Source organism: Papio anubis, chromosome 1, assembly GCF_008728515.1.
Source record: "Papio anubis isolate 15944 chromosome 1, Panubis1.0, whole genome shotgun sequence".
Classification (NCBI taxonomy): Eukaryota; Metazoa; Chordata; class Mammalia; order Primates; family Cercopithecidae; genus Papio; species Papio anubis.
In genome coordinates, this window is record NC_044976.1 from 202,581,844 (window position 1) to 202,601,958 (window position 20,115).

Genomic DNA, 20,115 nt, shown 5'->3' on the forward strand with positions numbered 1-20,115 from the left:
GCTACTCAGGAGGCTGAGGTAGAAGAATCACTTGAACCCGGGAGGCGGAGGTTACAGAGAGCTGAGATCGCACCACTGTACTGCAGCCTGGGGGACAGAGTGAGACACCGTCTCAAAAAAAAGAAAAATGTACAGAACACCTACTTTTTGCAGGGCCCCATTAGGCACACAAAAATGAAAACTAAACAAGTTCAGAATTGAAGGTATATATAGACTACACCAATCTTGGGTAGAATTTACTGATGGCCATAGTAGCAAATTTATTTTTCCAAACATGACTGCTACAGTACCTCTCCATCCTGCAAACCACTCTTGAACCTTACCATATATCCACCAAGAGGCAGAACATAATTCCCTTTTCTTTGAATCTGGGTGGGTGAGTGACTTACTTGTAGAAAATAGAATGGGAGAGAATTGATTAGGCCAGAAAAATCAATGTAACTTTTATTAATACCTTACTCACTAGAAAACTTTTGCTGAAGCCCTGAGGCCACCATGCTCTCAGGAAGCCAAACCTCTCACTTACCCAGAGATTACACGGAGAGGTTCTGAGACTACACGAAAAGAGAGAAAGATGTCCAGTTAGTCCCCAGCAGTTCCAATTTCCTATTTCAGTCCCCGTCACCACCTTCATAAGGGTCCCCAAACCACAGCCACTAAGCCCAGCTCTTCCCAAATTCCTGACCCATAGAAGCCATGAGATATGACAAATTGTTTCCTGTTGTTTTAAGACAAAAACTAAGGTTTACAGAGATTTGTTATTGAGTAATAGATAACAAGCACACAAAGGCAAACTGTTAGAGGAATTTAGGAAAGGAAAGACAATTTTTAATTGGGGTGATCAGGGCAACTTCATGGCAGAGTTGCCATTTAAGTTGGGTTTTGCCAACTAGGTGTGAACAGGAGATGAAGAGGTTGAGGGAGGGAAGGTCATTCTATATGAAGGGCAGGATCCAAGGAGAGATTCAGAATGGAAATTCACAGTATATGATGTGTGGGAAAGTGTTGTGGGAGATGGGCTGGAAAGTTCGAGAAAGAAGGGTCTATATCTGTGCTTTCCAATATGGTAGCCTCTCATCACAGGTGGCTATTTAAATTTAAGTGAGTTAAAAGTAAATGGAATTTAAAAATCAGTTCCGGCCGGGCACGGTGGCCCACGGTGGCCTGTAATCCCAGGACTTTGGGAGGCCGAGCTGGGTGGATCACAAGGTCAGGAGATCGAGACCATCCTGGCTAACACAGTGAAACCCCGTCTCTACTAAAAATACAATAAATAAATAAATAAATAAATAAATAAATAAATAAATAAATAAATAAGCAGGGCGTGGTGGTGGGCGCCTGTAGTCCCAGCTACTCAGGAGGCTGAGGTAGGAGAACGGCGTGAACCCGGGAGGTGGAGCTTGCAGTGAGCGGAGACCGCGCCACTGCACTCCAGCCTGGGCAACAGAACGAGACTCCATCTCAAAAAATAATAATAATAATAATAAAATAAAATTCAGTTCCTCCATCAGACTAGCCCCATTTCAAGTGCTTGGTAGCCCTAGGTGGCTGGTACCTGCCATATTGGAGAGCACAGACAGAGAACATTTCCATCATCCAGAACTTCCTATTGGACAGCGCTGGTCTCCATGGCATTTCTCCTTGTCCCTCAGGCACAATGAGCAACTGCAGCTTTTGAGGAGAAGAGTGACGTGCTGAGAGCTGTGTTTTAGGACAGCTACCCTAGAGCTGTGTGTGGGCAGAGAGTAGCAAGCAGGTTAGTTAGGAGGCTAGGGTAAAAAGGCAGACAGGGGACACATTTGTCATACACCCCAGTGAGGCACAGCATCAGGGCACAGGAGGTCTGCAGGTTTCAGGACAGGCCAGTTCGGGGAGAAAAGGGACTAGCTGTGATTATCAGGTCACTGGTGATTTATTCACCACTTCCTTGAAGTATTACAATTGTTTTGGTACACTGCAGCTCTCATTAGAGACCTGCACAAACACAAGTCAGCTTGAAAAGATCTGTGCCAAGCGACTGGAGAGTGAGGGAGCAGGGGTGAAAAGAAAGAGGAAGCCAGGAGAGGGGACTGCTAGGTGGCCTCCAGCACACACACCCAGGCTGGTGGCGGCAGTTCATGGTGGTAAATGTGCTCACTAAAGCTCCAGATGAGAATATCTTTTCAGGCATCTCTTTTAAAGTGATGGAACAACTAGTACAACATTAAACAGGATAAATGACATTACCTGACTGGTCCTTTGTATCAGACTCAAAAGATGGTAATTAGAACGGCCACACAGAAACTCTCCAGTCAGAGCATTAAAACTCATTGATTAGGATTTGAAACTAAAAAAAGTTTTAAATAGATAGAATGAGATTTCCAGAGTGTTTGTAAGGATCCAGATAAGATTTCCTGTCATTTCCTTTCCTTGTGCCCGCCACTCTACTGTCGTGATTTCCCTCCACTTATCTTTTCAGCAGACAGGCCAGAGGATGCTGCGTTCTGATGCCTTCACAAAAGGCAACAATAGACCTTCAGCAGACTGGGTTTGGCACCAAGACTCAACTCCTGCAGTGGAGTTGAAAATTTCCTTCCACTTGGCTCTTTCGGAAAGACCTAGGCAAGGGCAGGTATCCTTGTACATCCCCTTAGACCCTGCAGCAAGCCCTCTTCCAAGCCATGAGAAGGGCATCCAGAGGCAGACACCCCCCACACATATATAGGGAGCCTAGTGCTAATATCTGTGTTATTTACTGATGAAAAGAATAAACGCGGCAGAAACAGTTCTTTGTGGGACTGAATAAACATAAATCTTGCTCTAGAAGCCCATACATTTGAGTAACCCACATAAACTGACAATTCAGACCCAAGCATCTCACTCAAAAAGGATGGCTGAATTTGGGAAGTGAGGAGACTAAATAACAAAACACCTAACTCCTTTTGCGCAGGTATTAGGATGCCTCCCTCCAAGGTCATCTCTGCACAAAGATTCCCCTTTCCACTTAATATCCTTTCCCACTCAACTGAGAGGTGTTTTACTTCTATTGAATCTTCCCATGCCAGAAAGACTGATTCCCTATCTGAGAATAGGAGGCAAAAAGAAACCTTTTGTACTGAGCACCAAGTTTTAAATACGTTGACCAAGTTTTAAATATGTTGTATTTTCCTTCCCTGTTTAGGTGAAAGCATGAGAAAATGCCCCTCCTCTTATTTACAAGTATTTGCACTTTCCAGAAGCGTGACTTTCAGAACGCCTAAAAGGTCCCCCAAATTGTTTTCTCCTAAAAAAGCTTAAAGAGAAGCCAACTGTGGTCGTTTTCTTTTACTCTCTGGCTCTGGAAATATGCATGTTTCTTTAGACAAATGCAGATGAGCAGCCTTGTTATGTGTGAATTTCAAGACAACTTTACTTTTATTGCAAAATCTACGTCTCTTAGAAGAAATCTGCCAGAAAGCTGAGGGACCTCCCTCCACTCCTCACGGGCCGGAAGTAGGGCTCACTGGTTTGATTAGTTTCACCAGGGCACCCCTAAACGTGAGATTGTCCGAAGGAGATCCCCCCGAGTCATGGTAAACACCTACCAGCATGGGTCAAGCTGGGACAGGAACTTCCCCACGGAGCAGTCAGAGAATAATCATCCTAGCCCAGGCTCACGTGGTGCTTACTTTGTGGCAGCTCCTGTTCTTGGTGTTTTATGTATGTTAATTCATTTTCTTTTCACAAGTCTATGAAGTAGGTCCTATGATTTCACTTCCATTTTACAGGTGAGGAAAAGGAGGCCTGAAATGATCAATGTTAAGTGGGAGGGATGAGGTGTGAACTCAGGCAGGCTGTGTTCTAATCCCTAAGCCACACACCTGTGCCAGAAGGATGCACATTTTATAAACCATCTCTCGGGAGAAGCGTGAAACCACGGGTCTAACTTAATGATGGCTTCTGTGAGACATAAAAGACACATTGTAAAATGCTAGCACTCTGCAAAATGTGAATAAATTATGGAAAAAGGATTAGGGTTTAAAAGTAATAAATAGCACAAGTATGGTTAATAAATTAGGGCAGAGGAGATTGAAATGGAAGACGTGCTGTAACACATGGAGCAATCCAGAGTTCTCTGTCCCAGCTGCAGACTGCCGGGCACACACGCTTTCCTTCCCTGCTAGCTATTCTCAAGACCTCCCCCGACAAATCATGAAGAGGTCTTTAGGATTACTTGGTGAACCATTAATTCTCTCTTCAAACCTTCCCGTAGGAATAACATTCCTACTTCGTCAATCACCAATTGCTCAAGGAAATTTATGACAGGTCCAAATAGTGGCCACAAATTTTATGGCACCCAGAAAAACTGGTGATCTCTTTTCCATACATCTGTGATGGCTGCCCACTTATACAAGACTGTCTATTTAGAATGCTCATAGAAGCGATGCTACAGACAGGAAAAAAAGATGCCATCCAGGGACCATCTTGGCATATCAAAGGACATTACCAATGGCTTGTTAAACAACCTTCCCTTAGGTCACCTACGAAAATTTGGCAGTGATAACTCTTCCTTCACAACTGGTGAAACCCGGACTAGCATTCGTTGGCTAATTTGAAATCAGTCATGTTCTTTCCAGATCCCTGAGACCCAAGAGCTGAGTCACTGAACGGAGGAAGTCATCAAAAGAGACAGGTTTGGCCTGGCCCCACAGCCGGGGGAAGCCTGGAGCCAGGGACCCTCTAACAGAGGAAGGCAGAGGAACCTTCTGAAGCGCACACTGGAGAAAAGGAATTGAGCACTGATTTTAGGATCTTACTTGTAGTTTTTCTCCCAGAATTTCACTGGCCTGACATACGATGTGATGAAAATGACACTCCCAAGAAATGGGCTCAATGGGGTAGAAAAGATTGACGTGGCAATCATCTGAAAGAAAAGCACGGCAGAATCTGAGAATGTTGAGTTAAGGCAAAAAAAATTATTATTCCTATATTTTTAAAATATTATTTCAAATTTTGATGAGTTTTCACTAAAGCCATTTTTTTCCAGCAAAGAAAGAACAAAGGTCACACACTTAATCTCTCTATGTATAGATTTATAAACATAAAACTTTCAGTAGTACCCTGCTACGTCTCATTTTACCACCATGTAAACCAAATAATTCTCATAAAAATCTCAGCGGTCTTAGTCGGATTCATGGCAAAGATTTAGTATCTAAGGATTGAAAAGAACAGTTTCTCTTTACTAAGATTATTAGCTGAACAAAACACACTAGGGTACATTTACTAAAGTATCAAGTAGCTTTGTAAATAATTAATATTAGACGATACTTTTTGAAAACAAATAATAGAATTGTTCGGGAAGGTAGCATCTGTTTCTTGAAGAATGTTTTCCCACTGTTCGAAATATCTATCCATCTATCTACCTGGGTAGATGCATACACAGATAAACAGATACTGTATATTGAACACCATTGGTTCAATTCAAGTCATATCTAGTTTTTAAGCAAAGAACACCACATGCACATGAAGTAAGTGTTTTGTGGGCCAAGTTGCTTCTATAGGCATTCTTACATGAGTTTCTCACGTACTGGCATGTGTTAATTTCACACACCTTGCTTGATCAAAGAGGTAATTGCTCAATATTAAACTTAGCATGTCTGTTGCTTTTGGCTTAAGCCCAACGGATCTTTGGTGATTAGTGGCGAGGAGCCAGAAGCAACAGTTCTCTGAGCAAGCTGGTCCCTTCAGGTCTCACTCCATCACTGGAGACTCCCAGCTGCCAATCACTCACCATCATTGTGGCGCAGAGGTTCTGTGGGGCCTGTGGTTGGAAGCGCAAGAGAGAACTGCTGGCCAGAATCCATGGGGGTGGCAGAAGTCAGTGGAGAGCCAGATTGCCCAGGTCCTGTAATATGGACATCCTTCCTGGTCCTAGGGTAGGTATTAGGACTTGGATCATTCTACTACAGATCTGATCTGACCTCCTACAAGGCTGGTCTTCCTGCTGGGAAGTTGTTGACAGCTGTATCTCTCTCACTGCTGAACTAAGGGGGTCTTATTTCTGTAACCCATGTTCAAAAAGTTCTGGCACAGAGTAAAAAGGAAATGCTTGGCACAGACAGGAAGACTCTGCATTTCATTATCAAGAATATAGAAGTAACTCAGACTTCTAAGTGGTTTAACATAACGTTAAGCAAATTATGTGATAAAGGGGTGGGGATGGAAGTAGGGATTCCCTAATAGCCCCATTTATATGTAAGATATAAAACAGGAGTGAGTCTTGCGCTGTCCACACTTTCACATACATTTTAGTAGATTTAAAATCATATTAAAAAAAAATTATCCGGGCATTGTGGTGCACACCTGTAGTTCCAGCCACACAGGAGGTTGAGGTGAGAGGATCTCTTGAGCCCAGGAGTTTGAGGCTGCAGTGAGCTAGAATTGCACCACTGCACTCCAGCCTGGGCAACAGAGTGAGACCCTGTCTCAAAAAAATTATGATTTTTTTTTTTCAAGAGTGACTTTTTTTTTTTTTTAAACTTCCTATTTACTCCCAAGCATTTTCAGGAGTAAAATGTCACATCCTCCACTAATAATACATTCCAATGTTGAATTGTTTAGGTATCAAAAAGATCTCTATTGTGCTGCAATTTAAATCCAATTCTTTTTATTTTGACCTAGGTTCAAATAGAGAACTACAGAACAATACGCTACTGTAATATCTATTATCACCCATCAGTTTCCTCTTCTGAAAAATACCTAAATACTTCTGCCACAAAACACAACATATTAGCTATTATGCTCCTTGTCATTGGAAGAAAAGGGAATTGCATGGAAGATATCATTGCGTGAAGGTATTGAAAAAAATATTAGAAAGCAGAGTGAGGTCAGAGCTGGAGTTTTCTGAGGGGCTGTGTTGAGAAGAAAGGAAGAGGGAGAAGTCCCCACATCAGGGGACAGAGGGTGTGATGAGGCTTGCAGAGGAACCAGGACAAAACCAAGTGGAGCCAGGGCTGGGCAGATGTGCTAATATGTGATTATCTGGCTAAGTCTGTCTAATTTTTAGAACACAGGGGTCCTGCATGGTCTCTACACATATTAAAAGGGGGGCTGATTGGCTCTTGTTTTTGATTCTAAAATTTCCCTAGAGATTACATTGTACATTTTTTAAATGCCAGAAACAATTATCCAAAATTTAAGAAGTGAGGAAACTGTGCTAGTCTAAAAATAAAGTTCAATGTGGTAGGAAAGGAAATGACGTTTAACAGGTTAGAGGGAGGGTGGCAGTGAATAAAGAGGACCGTTTTTTCAGGAAGATCAGTAAAGAATTATAGCACACTCTGGGCAAATAGGAAAGGCTGTCACTACTACTGGCAAGACAGCGCCAAGAAAGAAGAGCTACTAAGAGGAGTAGGCGCATAAAGCCCACTTTATTTCTAAGAGAAACAGCTGAGAGATTAACCTAAGGGGTAGATGATCACTCCTTCAAAAGCACACTTAAAATGCAAACATCTATTATTTGTTTTGTTTGTTTTTTGTTTTTTTTTTTTTTTGAGATGAAGTCTCGCTCTGTCGCCCAGGCTGGAGTGTAGTGGCACCATCTCGGCTCACTGCAACCTCTGCCTCCCAGGTTCAAGTGATTCTCCTGCCTCAGCCTCCCAAATAGCTGGGACTACAGGCGCCTGTCACCACGTCCTGCTAATTTTTTTGTATTTTTAGTAGAGATGGGGTTTCACCGTGTTAGCCAGGATGGTCTCAATCTCCTGACCTCATGATCTGCCCTCCCCAGCCTCCCAAAGTGCTGGGATTACAGGCGTGAGCCACTGTGCCCAGCCAGAAAGCATCAATTATGAAAAGATTTTAAAAAATCATTAGAAGTGCAAAAGGATGCACCAAGCAGAAAGCAGCCTTCCCAATCTCTGGGTTTACTATAGAGAATCTGGCTAAGTCTATCTAATTATTAGAAGACAATGGTCTTGCATGGTCTCTACACATATTAAAAGGGTGAATATTCTCATCTTTCCCTGGAGGTTACAAGCTCAGAAGCTAACAGAGGCTATGGAGGGAGAAAACATGCTAGTACTAGAAAAAGCAATTTACCAAACAGTGCCCTGCTGGCCTGAAAGCTAATTCAATTCCAAAACAGAGCAAATTAGTCCCTTTTCAATGCTGATATGGAGCCCATAGCTTCTTAATAGAGTGATAAAATAATTAACATTTCAAAATTAGCCAAGATCCATGGTTGACACTTAATAACTTAATAGCTTTGTCTGGGTGGCATGTATATCCAGTTTTTCAACTATTTATCTGATTATAGTTTGAACAGCATGATGTTGGACTCCAAGGAACAAATATCTACCTTTACAACTGAGGAAGGATGAGGGGGTGTCCATGGGTATGGGGGAGAGGGTAAAGATACTGTCAGTAGCCAGCCTCCAGGGAGGTCAATTTGAAGGCTCTGTATCTTAGCAGAAGGGGTGGAAGTGGGTGTCACTAACAGGGCCAGGCTTAGGAACAAAACAAGGGGGTCCACTGAGTGTTCTAAAACGGAACCACCAAATGCCCAATAAAATTTGCATCTCGAATGTTTCCATGTTGTAAGGCAATTAGTCTATACATCGTGAAAGTATTTAAATTTAATGCTCACTGTGCACAAGCTGAGATAAATCCTAATGCTGTCTTTATTCTTATAGGACTTATTAAGTGCCAAATACCATGTGCTCATGTGTGAACCCTCAACACGAATACAGGGCAAGTATTTGAAAATTATGGTTCCCAGAACAGTCTTAATTCAGTCGTGGAACTCCAAGGAATAATAAGTAATATTGAACTCACCTAACAAGGCATAAACATCAACAAGAAATGCTACAGACAGATGCAAGTCCAAAGTTATGACATCAGGAATTATAACTTCAAGTTTTAAATTCTTGGTGCAACTCCTCAACAACAAATTTGCGTTAATCTAATCATTTTCATTGAATAAACATGCTTTAAATTCTAAAAAGGAAACTTTAGAAATACGTCAGAAAGAGATTAAAAATCAACTCAATATTTCACCTGTTTTTGTTTTAAAGGACTCTATTTGGAAAACTGAAATTACTGGCTTTATAGAAAGTGACTGCAGCTAAAGGGAAAGGGTGGAGCACAAGCTCAGGCTTTGCAAATATATATATAATTTTTCCTTAGCTTGTTCTGCCAAATGACCTTGAAACACTTTAGAAATATTAATGCACATCTAAGAATAGGAACATAGAACAATGTGTATTGTGAGATCCACTCTTCGTATGCTTAACTTTTTTTTAAAAAAAGTTATGGGCCTGGAAGAAATCATTTTTCAAAATATAAAATATATTATTACTCAAGGATTGTCCTAAGTATGTTTCCATTCCTGTACACCAAGTTAAGATCCTAGAGATTCCTTAAGAATTGTCTTAATGAGCCTTATGTAAATTTCATATGGAAGAGAGCTCTGAGTGGTTATTCAAGTTAGCTAACAGCAGCCCTGATGGATTGCCAGAGTTTAGAACTGTGGTTCACACACACTGATGGCATAAGAATCACCAAGAAAGCTTGTGAAAAGACAGACTCCAGGATCCCGGCCCGTGAAATTTGATTTAAAAAGTATGAGCTGGGCCCAGGAATCTACTTAGTTTAATTAGTTCCTCCAGGGATTCTGATGCAAGTGGTCCCTGTTTCCTGGGAAACACACAGGTTTAAAAACTCTAAATTCAGTGGGAAGGAAAACCTTTGAGGATGTATTTTAGGTCTGAGTCAAATTTTAATTAATCTCTTTCTTCGAGAGTATTTTTAAAGCAATTTCTCTCTCCGCTTCCCCTTACCCACATGTGCACATATATAAAACTTAGCTATCAATGTCAAAGTGATGTTTAGAAGGAGCATCTCAAAATTTGTTATGAAGTAAATTAAAATTATTATGTAAACACTGTAAAATACACATGGAAACCAAGGCTTCCTGCCTAATAGCCACTAAAAGACCATAAGTTAAGTTGTTAGTCTTCCAAATGCTGTTTGGATCTAATCTTGGGTTTCTGAACATCACTGAAGTACAATATGATAATCATACTATAAAATAATATACACTTGATCCAAATGTATTGAATGCATCAACCCTATCCACAATGTTTAATAACAGCAAATGTATTTGCACTATTTTGCACAAGGTGACTCAATCATTTAAGCAGTAACTTTCCATTTAAAAGACAGGGTATCTTAATGCAGATCTGGGCATGGGAAATGGAAGGACCAGAAAAAAAATAAAAGTAACTCCTGAATATGCATTAGGAAGCAGGAAGAATTCAAAATTAAGAAGTATCTTTTAAGGCTAAGTGGCCTAAAGGGATCCAAAGTGCCTCTTCATGTCCCTATTAAAATGTAATCTTAAAGACTTTACAATTTTTTTATTGCCAGGGGTCAATGAAAAGCTTGCTTCCGTAAAATGTGAATCTCAGCTGGAGGGTGAAAATAGAAGCAGAAAGGATACGAGGAATGGCAAAGAGCTGAGCAAACACGTGAAACGAAGAACCCCAAGCCATCTGCCAAGGAGCCACATACGTCAGGACAAACTGTAACTTGTGAAGCAGGTCCCCGAGCTGAAAGTAAAAGAAAAAACAATTCATCAGAGAGGACAATGACAACAGTGGTAACTGCATCAAGGTCATTTAAAGGACATTTGTCAAGGTTAGGAAGGGGCAGTGGGGCAATGAAACTACTGTCTGCCTTCTCACTCTTATCTTCCTGCATCTCTTATGCCATGCAGCCATTTATTGATATTTTAAAACAGCAACAGGCTGATCAGAAGAAACCTTGCATGGTTAATCTCAACAGATTTATTATTTCAACCTACATATATGGTGTATCTCTTTGCCTTTCTCAGAAAAACAGCTGCGGCTTGGTCTTTCCTCCTTCATATTGGATCTTTTGGAGGGAGTACATACAGAAACCTATCATCGTTTGACATTGTTAAGGTTTTTGTTAATTTCATTTTACCTCTTCAGCTGCTCCTACTGGAGAAAATAGCTCCATACCATTGAATTGCAAGTTACAAACTACTTTAGAAAGCTAAGACAGTATATGAAGCTATTGCACTGGCCAGACAAGCCAGCACAAGGAAAAACCGAGTTTTGGGAAGATATCGAAAATACGGAAGAGAGACCTCACATAGGGTGAACTGTTCAGTGGTTTGATTGGAGATGGAGATGATGAATGTGCAGGGAAGGATAGAGAAGGATGGACTACTCTGGCTTCAGATCTCTGCATTGTGTTAAGAAGTGACTGATGAATCCCAGATGCAAAATTCTGCTGCTGTCACTTCTAGATGCGGTCAGTCAGTATCCTACCAGGATTTCTTTCCCCAAAATCCACATCGGACCTTCTTCCATAATGAAAACTTCAAATAGCATGCCATGTTTGTTCCCAGACTGGCTAGCATTTGAGACAATAAAATACATTCACCAAGGCCGTGATGTGAAATGAGAAGAAAAAATACAATCTTTAATTAGGCTCAATAGCCATTATATAAAACAGAAGGTCACAATGAAAAGAGGGCAAGGATTGGGCAATGGGGCCATTAAGAAAGCATTCAAGGAACCAAGATAACTGAGCCCTTCTGTGAAAAGCCAACCTGGTGATTTTGGAACCAAAAGATGAGGTGACCCTGATTTGTTCCATGAAAATGTAATAAGGCAAAGGGAGGTTAATTAGAATCCTCTCCAAATCTTTGCCTCACTTTTCTGGTCTCTACTGATTCTCATAAATATTCTGGTTTTGGAGAAAAACTTTAAAGTAGAATAAAACATTATTAGATAGGCCATAGTATATGAACCAAGAATAAAAGGTCTCTCAAAGGCACAGCAAACATAGAGAATCCTTAAGAAGTCGCAGGCATCTGGTTATGTATAGAAACCCTGACCTAGAAACATGTCCACCAGAGACTCTAGTTACAAACCTAGCACTGAGTTTTAGGTGAAAGCTGAAGAATTTTAGATAGAAGAGAATGGAAGAATGATAGGGAGGGTGGCAGTGGTGAGAGGGAAATAAAAAAAATACGGGAAACAGGGAAGACAAAGGGAGGATAAAAAAAGCAAAGAAAAGAAAAATGAAAGAGAAAAACTAGATGATGTGATCAGACTTGTGGAACTATAAGGAAATATGAATTCCAGGCAAGGAAAAGAGGAGTTTGTTTTTTGCTCATAACTTTTCACTTTCTTTGCTCTCACTCACTTGCATCAACCATAGAGGATTGATCTCGATTGGTTTCCAGAATATTTCAGAAAGGCCATTTTGGTTTTAATCCTGGGGTTGATTTCAGCCTCCTGAATCCATTCTAGATGGGACTCCACAGCCCCCAGTGCCTTTGAGAGTTTGTCAATTGAAAGAGCAGCCTTTCAGTCTGTCAACCTGAGGTCCAGTCTCACAAGTTTACATAAAATACAGTCGTTTCCCAACCACCTTACTTTTTACCATCATTAGGTGACTTCTACAGATCAAGAAACGGATAGTTCTAACACAACTTCAAACTCTTGACTCACTTCTGTGAAGAGACAACGATTTGCATTAAAAGCCAATATCATTTCCTTTTATCTCCACCATTAACCCAACCAGAAGGGGAACGCGTCAAGGGCCCAAGAGAGGATATGACTTCTGGGTTACCAACCAGCGCAAAAGTGGTGGTGGGCTCTCTTGCTCATATATACCTAACCAAACTCTATCAGAAAAAATACCTCTGGATTTGAAATCTTCTAGTCACCCCACTATTAAGAATTCTTAGTTGAGTTATTAAGAATTAATCTTGTGACTCATGTCTAGGTGAAAACTGCAAGCATGAACAAGATTACCTCATAAGATACATGGCCCCCAAATGCCCTAAAAATGAATCATGAGTTATGGAAAGTTACTCCTGTTAGGTTTTCTGTGTATTCCTGTATCCTGGGAGGCATTTAAGCCACCTTTTGAAAAAGCTGATAAGTAGGTCAGTTACAGCAACTACAATCAGACTGGCTGCCCCAGGGAAAGCTTCATCTGCAAGTTTGAAGCTCTAACAAGTTAAACTTTGCTGCGTTATGATTAAATGAATCTATTACAATCATTTTCTGCTTAGCACAGCAACTTCTATTTACACATAAGCAAAACCAGTAATCAGACATCTAAGGATTCCAGATACAAGCACTCTTCTGCTCTAATTGCAGCCGAACCCCCAGGTGTCCTTGTTCTTTTCCTTTGACTCTCTATGCCTTTTTTTTTTTTCATGAACTTTGTGAAGAATAAAATACGTGCTTTGTAAAGCTTTTCAATATGAAGCTCATAAAACAGACTCCACCGTTCTCAATCATTGAAGAAGCCAGATCTCCTGAATGTCATTTCTTTCTGTAGTAATGATTCCTCCACAACACAGTAATTGTGATGCTCCTCTATGAAGCCCACCGGAAAAAGGATGTGTTCTAGATGAGTCAGATGCTAACGCGTGCCAATATTTAAAAGCATGGGCTTGAGGGCACGCTGCCTGAGTTTGAATCCCAGCTCTATCTCTGGTCATACATTTCTGGATCTATAAACTGGAGATGATAATAATACCTCCTCAAAGTGTCATCTGAGGATGAAACGGCTTCATCTTTGTTAAAGACTTAGAACAGTGCCTGGGAAACATAAGTGTTACAAAAGAGTTTGATAAATGTTAGGACAAGTGGATATCTTATTCACAACCTAGTAATTTTAGAGCCCTCTTATTCCCCAAACTGAAACTTACCAAGTCCAGGTCCTCTCATTTTTCAGAGAAAGAAACCAGGCTCAGAGGGGTTAAGTGGATTGCTTAGATCAGAAGCAAGTTACTGGCCCATCTGAAACCAGAGATCGAAGTTCCTGATTCTCCATCCAGTGACATTTCTTTCACCCAACTTTACCATGCCTCCTAGAGGCCATGGGCCTTCTGTGAACTACAGCAATGGGAAGAACCTGCCTGACATGCAGCAGCTACAGAAAGGTCCCCTTTATCCAAGATTTCCTGCTGACAGCAGAGGGGCAGGATCACAAGCATGAACATCACACACTATAGCTGCAGCCACGATTCAGACAAATGATGGCTGCAGCCACGTTCTTTCATATACACAATAAAAAAGGACCTGATCTGCCCTGGAACATCCTTTTCAGTGTAAATGTCTAATTAATAAAATATGATACTACCCAAAAAGCCTGATGACCCTCGAGGGATCTCAAAACGGCAGACTGCTGGCTTACTTGTGCTTCTTGAATGTACAACTCCAAAAAGATTGATTTGGCTCATGTATTTTATTCTTACAGTGTGGAGAGACATGATCCAGGTTTAAAAAGATTCAACTTCATATTTTCCCTTTATACTTTATCCTTCTCTTTAAGGGTAAAATCAGGTAAAATAATTTAAAATGAGTGTGTATCAAAACAGCAATTTCTAAGCACAAAAGAAAACCTAAATATTGATCATCAATGAGAAAAGTATATGAAGAGGGACCTCCTGCACCACAGTGGCCATTGTGTATAAAATAATGAAACATTTAAGATAAGACTTAATGGAAACAGCCACACCAACACCTTTCCAGTAAGCATGGCCACAAGCATTATAATATTGTATTGAAGTACTTTAAATAGAAATCTCATTTAGATTAGCTATGAACTTGCATCTCCTTAGACAGTTTGAGGTCTTTGTTTTTATGAAGCTTATCTCACTCCTAACATTCTACTTCCAAGATCTTAAATCTCAGCCCTATTAAAATGCATAATAAACTTTATGAGTTACTGGAATATTAGAGAAAACAAAATCATTTGGGTTTTTTCCACTCAAAACACTAGGAAAAGAGTAAAGAAAATCACAATGAGGGCCTGGCACTGTGGCTCACGCCTGTAATCCCAGCACTTTGGGAGGCCTAGGCAGGTGGATCACCAGAGGTCGGGAGTTCCAGAACAGCCTGGCCAACATGGTGAAACCCCGTCTCTACTAAAAACACAAAAATTAGCCAGGTGTGGTGGCACACACCTGTAATCCCATACTTAGGAGGCTGAGGCAGGAGAATCACTTGAACCTGGGAAGCAGAGGTTTCAGTGAGCTGAGATCATGCCACTGCACTCCAGCCTAGGCGACAAAAAAGAAAAAAAAGAAAAGAAAATCACAATGGAATGGCTGTTTCCCAAAGAAAGCCACCATAAATACTCTCATTTCAAACGACCTATTTTGGAAATACCTTTTCAATTAGACCTGGACGTGCTGTTATATCTCTGCTATAGATAGTAAATACACAAACCAGCTTGAGAGAAATGTCTCCAAATAAAGGTGACCCCAAAACTTTTCCTTGCAAATACATCTGCAATAAGGCATATCTTCACTCTGGAGACACCCCCCTCCACACACACATTGTCCTTCCTTTAATGAAATAACTGGCTACTTACAGAATTTTCTTATATTTGGGTGTTGTTTTAGGAAGCTATACATCCATTTGATTAAAGTGCAATTTTCTCTCCAAATCCCACTTATCACCTTTTAGCCTATTGCTCCATCCTTACTAATCTCCCAGATTCATTCTATCATTTGCCATTTTTTTTGCATTTTGTTTTATTCAGTTAGTTCCTTCTCAGCTTCAGTTAACTTCACCCCAAATTTGGAATTACCAATATTTGAACTTGAAGGGGTATACAAGGCTGAAAGGCATCGCAGAAAGTGGCTGCTGAGTTAAAGATGCATGGAGTTCAAAGTGACAGAACAGTGAAGAAATTGAGGCTCTTGAGTGCTTGTAAAGGAGCAGACGAGATGAGAAGAAATCTGGAGATTCATGGGGAACCACATTAATGAATTCAGGTGGGAGCCCAGCTGAGGGATTAAAAGCTGGGAACAAAGGAATTGTGGAAAACCGTCAGACATTTTGAGGCACAGGTGGTGATATGGGGAGTAGAAAAATGTTCAAGAAGGAATAGAAAAAGCAAAGCTAGTGACATCTCAAATGTAAGACACCATTTTTGGGGGGAGGGGAAGCACCACTCCTACAGAATAACAAGTTATTAACAGAAAATATGATCATTCAATTTGGGGATATTAAATATTTCCAAATAGTAGCTGACAATACAAGACAGAATTTTGTAAAGTAAAAAACTTACTCAGACAATGGTTATAACTCATTACAGAGTGACTTTCAGGCCAGAAGCAGATTCTACCTCAGTAGACAATGTGTTGGGAGCCCATTAAATAGCATCCATTAGACTTTGCAAAATATGGATGGGCTTCATGGAGCATGGTAATGCGTAAAGGATACCATCCATTATAAAAATAATATAAATAATCAAAGAAGTTGTAAGAAAAAAATAAATTAATAGTTAACTCAAAAAAGGGGGCACCCCCCCCACCACTGCCCCTGCAACAGTCAGAAGCAAACAGGTAATTTGAAATAAGAATGGTTAAGTCTGAACTGACACCATGCCGACCCAAAGGGAACACAGACATGGATCTAGGTCTTAGGAGCTGAGGAATTGGGTTTTAGCATATTTGAATGGGTTCCATGTCCATAAAGAGCAAATTATAAAAAACTTCATTTACAGTGTTGGGAAAAAGAAAACAGAGTTTGCCTTCTGCCTGCTGTAGAGTAGATAAAAATCTGTCATCCATGATACACCAAAACCTCAAGTCCTCATAATACAGGGCAGTGGGATTTAAATTTAAACTATTCCAGTAGGGTGAAAATTTAAAAACAAGAAACTAACATAAAAGGTAGTGGAGGAAGATAAAACTTCCTCACAGGAGTAAATGCATGAGATCCATTTTTTTTTTTTTTTGGCTCCCACGAGTGACAACACACAACATTTGTCTTTCTGAGCCTGGTTTATCTCACTTAACATAATGTCCTCCAGTTCCAATCGTGTTGTTGCAAACTGACAAGATTTTATTCTGTTTTATGGTTGAATAAATTCCACTGTGTATATATACACAGTTTCTTTATCCATTCCTCTGCTGATGGGGACTGAGGTTGATTCCATATTTTGGCTGTTGTGAATAGTGCTATCATAAACATGGGAGCACAGATATCTTTTTAATAATGGCGATTTCTTCTCTTTTGGATAGATAGCCAGCCTTGGCATGGCCAGACCACATTTCAGTTCTAGTTTTAGCTTTTTGAGGACCCTGCATACTGTTTTCCATAGTGACTGTATTCATTTGCATTCCCACCACCCTTTCTCCCCATACTTGCTAGACTTTGTAACTTTCAGATAACTGTCATTTTAACTGGGGTGAGATATCTCATTGTGGTTTTGAGTTTTACTGCTCTGATGATTAGTGATGTTGAGCACTTCTTCATATACTTGTTGCCCATTTGTACGTCTTCTTTTGAGAAATGTCTATTCAGATCTTTTGCCCATTTTAAAATTATTATTAATTTTTTTTGCTATTTAGTTGTTTTAGTTCCTTATATATTTCGGTTATTAATCCCTTGTCAGTTGAATATTTTGCAAAGATTTATCTCCCATTTTGGGGGTTGTCTCTTCACTTTGTTTATTCTTTCCTTTGCTGTGCAGAAGCTTTTCAGCTTGATATAATCCCATTTCCCAATTTTGGCCTTTGTTGTCTGTGCTTTTGAGGCCTTACTCAATAAATTTTTGCCCAGACCAATGTCCTGAAACATTTCCCCAGTGTTTTCTTCTAGTATTAGTTGTTTCATAGTTTCAGGTCTTATATTTAAGTCATTAATCTACTTTGATTTGAGTTTTGTGTATGCTGAGAGATAGGATGAAACTAGATGTTTCATCCCTCTGAATACACATACCCAGTTTTTCCAGCATCATTTATTATGTTTTTAAGTTTTTAATTTTTGTGAGTGCATGGTAGGTGTACATATTTATTGGATACACGAGATATTTTGGTATAGGCATGCAATACGTAACAATCACATCATGGTAAATTGGGTATCTACCTCAAGCATGTATCCTTTGTGTTATAAATAATCCAGTTACATTCTTTTAGTTACTTTTAAATGTACAATTAATTTATTATTGACTACTGTCTCCTTGTTATGCTATCAAACTCTAGGTATTATTCACTTTTTCTATTTTTTTTATACCAATGAACCATCACCACCTCCTCCCAATGTGCCCTTACTACCCCCAACCCAGCCTCTGGTAACCATCCTTCTATTCTCTGTCTCTAAGAGTTCAATTGTTTTGATTTTTACATCCCACAAAGAGATGAGAATATATGATGTTTGTCTTTCTGTGCCCAGCTTTTTTTACTTAAAATAATGACCCCCAGTTCCATCCATGTTGTTGCAAATGATAGAATTCTTTTTATGGCTGAATAGTACTCCATTGTGTATAAGTACCACATTTTAAAAAATCCATTTACCTATTGATGGACACCTCGGTTGCTTCCAAATCTTGGCTATCGTGAATAGTGCTGCAACAAACATAGGAGTGCAGACATTTCTTCAACATACTGATTTCCCTTCTTTGGGGGCGTATAGCCAGCAGTGGGATTGCTGGATCATATGGAAACTCTATTTTTAGTTTTTTGAGGAACTTCCAAACTGTTGTCCATAGTGGTTTACTAATTAACATTCCCACCAATAATGCACAAGGGTTCTCATTTCTCCACATCCTCACCAGCATCTGTTATCACCTGACTTTTGGATAAAAGCCAGGAGATGCTGATGGTGCCAATCTGGGCACCACATATTGCAAATCATTGCACTAAAGGGCTAGAAGCACAGTATTCAATTTTCAAAGCACTAGAGGAAAAAAAGTTCCAAAAAAGTTCATTTTGTTCAACAGATGGTAAGAAAGAAAAGGTGGAGAGCCAAAGTAAAAGCATCATGAACATAAAGCCAACAAAAAATACCATGGTAGAAAAAGTCCAAACATATCAGTAATCTCAGCAAATGTAAATAGATAAAATTTGCCTATCAAAATACAGACTCTCAGTCTGCCTTAAAAATTAAAATCTTGTTAGATTTAGAAGAAATATTAAAGTCACCTAAAACTTTTAGGTAAAATAATGTTAAAAAATATTAATACATTTTTACCAAAATAAAGTTTCCTTATCTCTTTTAATAGTAAGCAAAATATTGAGGCTTTTACTCAGAATAGAATAAATGGCAGTACATAATGATGAAAGGAGAGTGTCACCAGGAAGATAAAATAATTGAAATATATACACTTGGCCATGTAGTCTCAAAAATATCTGAAGTAAAAATGGGTAGAATTACAAGGGAAGATTAATAAATCTATAATCATAGGGGAAGATTTTAAGATACCTAGCTCAGAAAATGACAGTTCAATTAGACAATAAATAAGCATATGAAACATTTGACCAACAGAATTAACAAGCTTCATCTAAGAGATATGAGTATTAGAATCTTAAAACCAACCAAAAAAATATAATTTTCAGACATAGGTACATTTACAACAATTGATGCCTTACTAAAGTACAAAAGCAGTCTGATCCATGCCAAAAATTAATATCATGCACACTGTTTTGCAATTAAATTAGAAGTCAATAATAAAAAGGTGGCAAAATAATAATTGTAATAATCACAATCCTTTGGATTTGCATGTAATAAAAACAATGGAAATAACAGTTAAGAATAAATTATAATGAAAAGTAGACCATATTTTAAAATGAATGACAATGAAAAGCAGTAGTACCAATTAGAACTTTTAGAACCTAGGTAAAGCAATCTGTAGAGGAGAAGATATTGCCTTAAAATGTGCATCTTAGAAAAGCTTCACAGTCCATGTTGGCAGGCTATTTCCTAATGTAAAAATTTGACAAGGATATTATGAGAAAGAAAATATATTCTTATCTATGAATATAAATGAAAAAAAACTCTGAATGAAATATTTACAAAATGAATCAATAAATGTATAAAAACACACCATCATCAAATTTGGTCCACTTTATAATGATATAGTATTAGGAAAAAATGTTAATGTAATGCACAAAATTGAGAAAGTAAAAAAAAAAACTGTATGTTGCTCAATTGGTGCAGAAAGGATGTAAAAAATGAATTCAACATCCATTCATAAATATCCCTTACAAACTAGTCATAAAAGAGTTATTTTTAAACCTCATAGAGGATACCAGAGCTATATGGCAATAAACACCGTACTTAGCAATAGAATCTCAGGATTATTCAG

The 20,115-nt window shown here is 39.3% G+C and overlaps 1 protein-coding gene across 3 annotated transcripts in view; it reads right to left on the reverse strand.

Annotated features, from left to right (window-relative positions):
- The window catches only part of PCNX2 (pecanex 2), a 304,697-nt gene that overhangs the window by 102,053 nt on the left and 182,529 nt on the right, over nt 1-20,115 (reverse strand). For all 3 annotated transcript variants that reach the window (XM_021931429.2, XM_021931434.2, XM_017953734.3), the window contains exons 22-23: nt 10,460-10,568; nt 4,776-4,905 (exon numbers count right to left, since the gene is read on the reverse strand). In XM_021931429.2, coding sequence (XP_021787121.2) covers nt 4,776-4,905; nt 10,460-10,568 — 239 coding nt within the window. The remainder of the gene's footprint in view (nt 1-4,775; nt 4,906-10,459; nt 10,569-20,115) is intronic.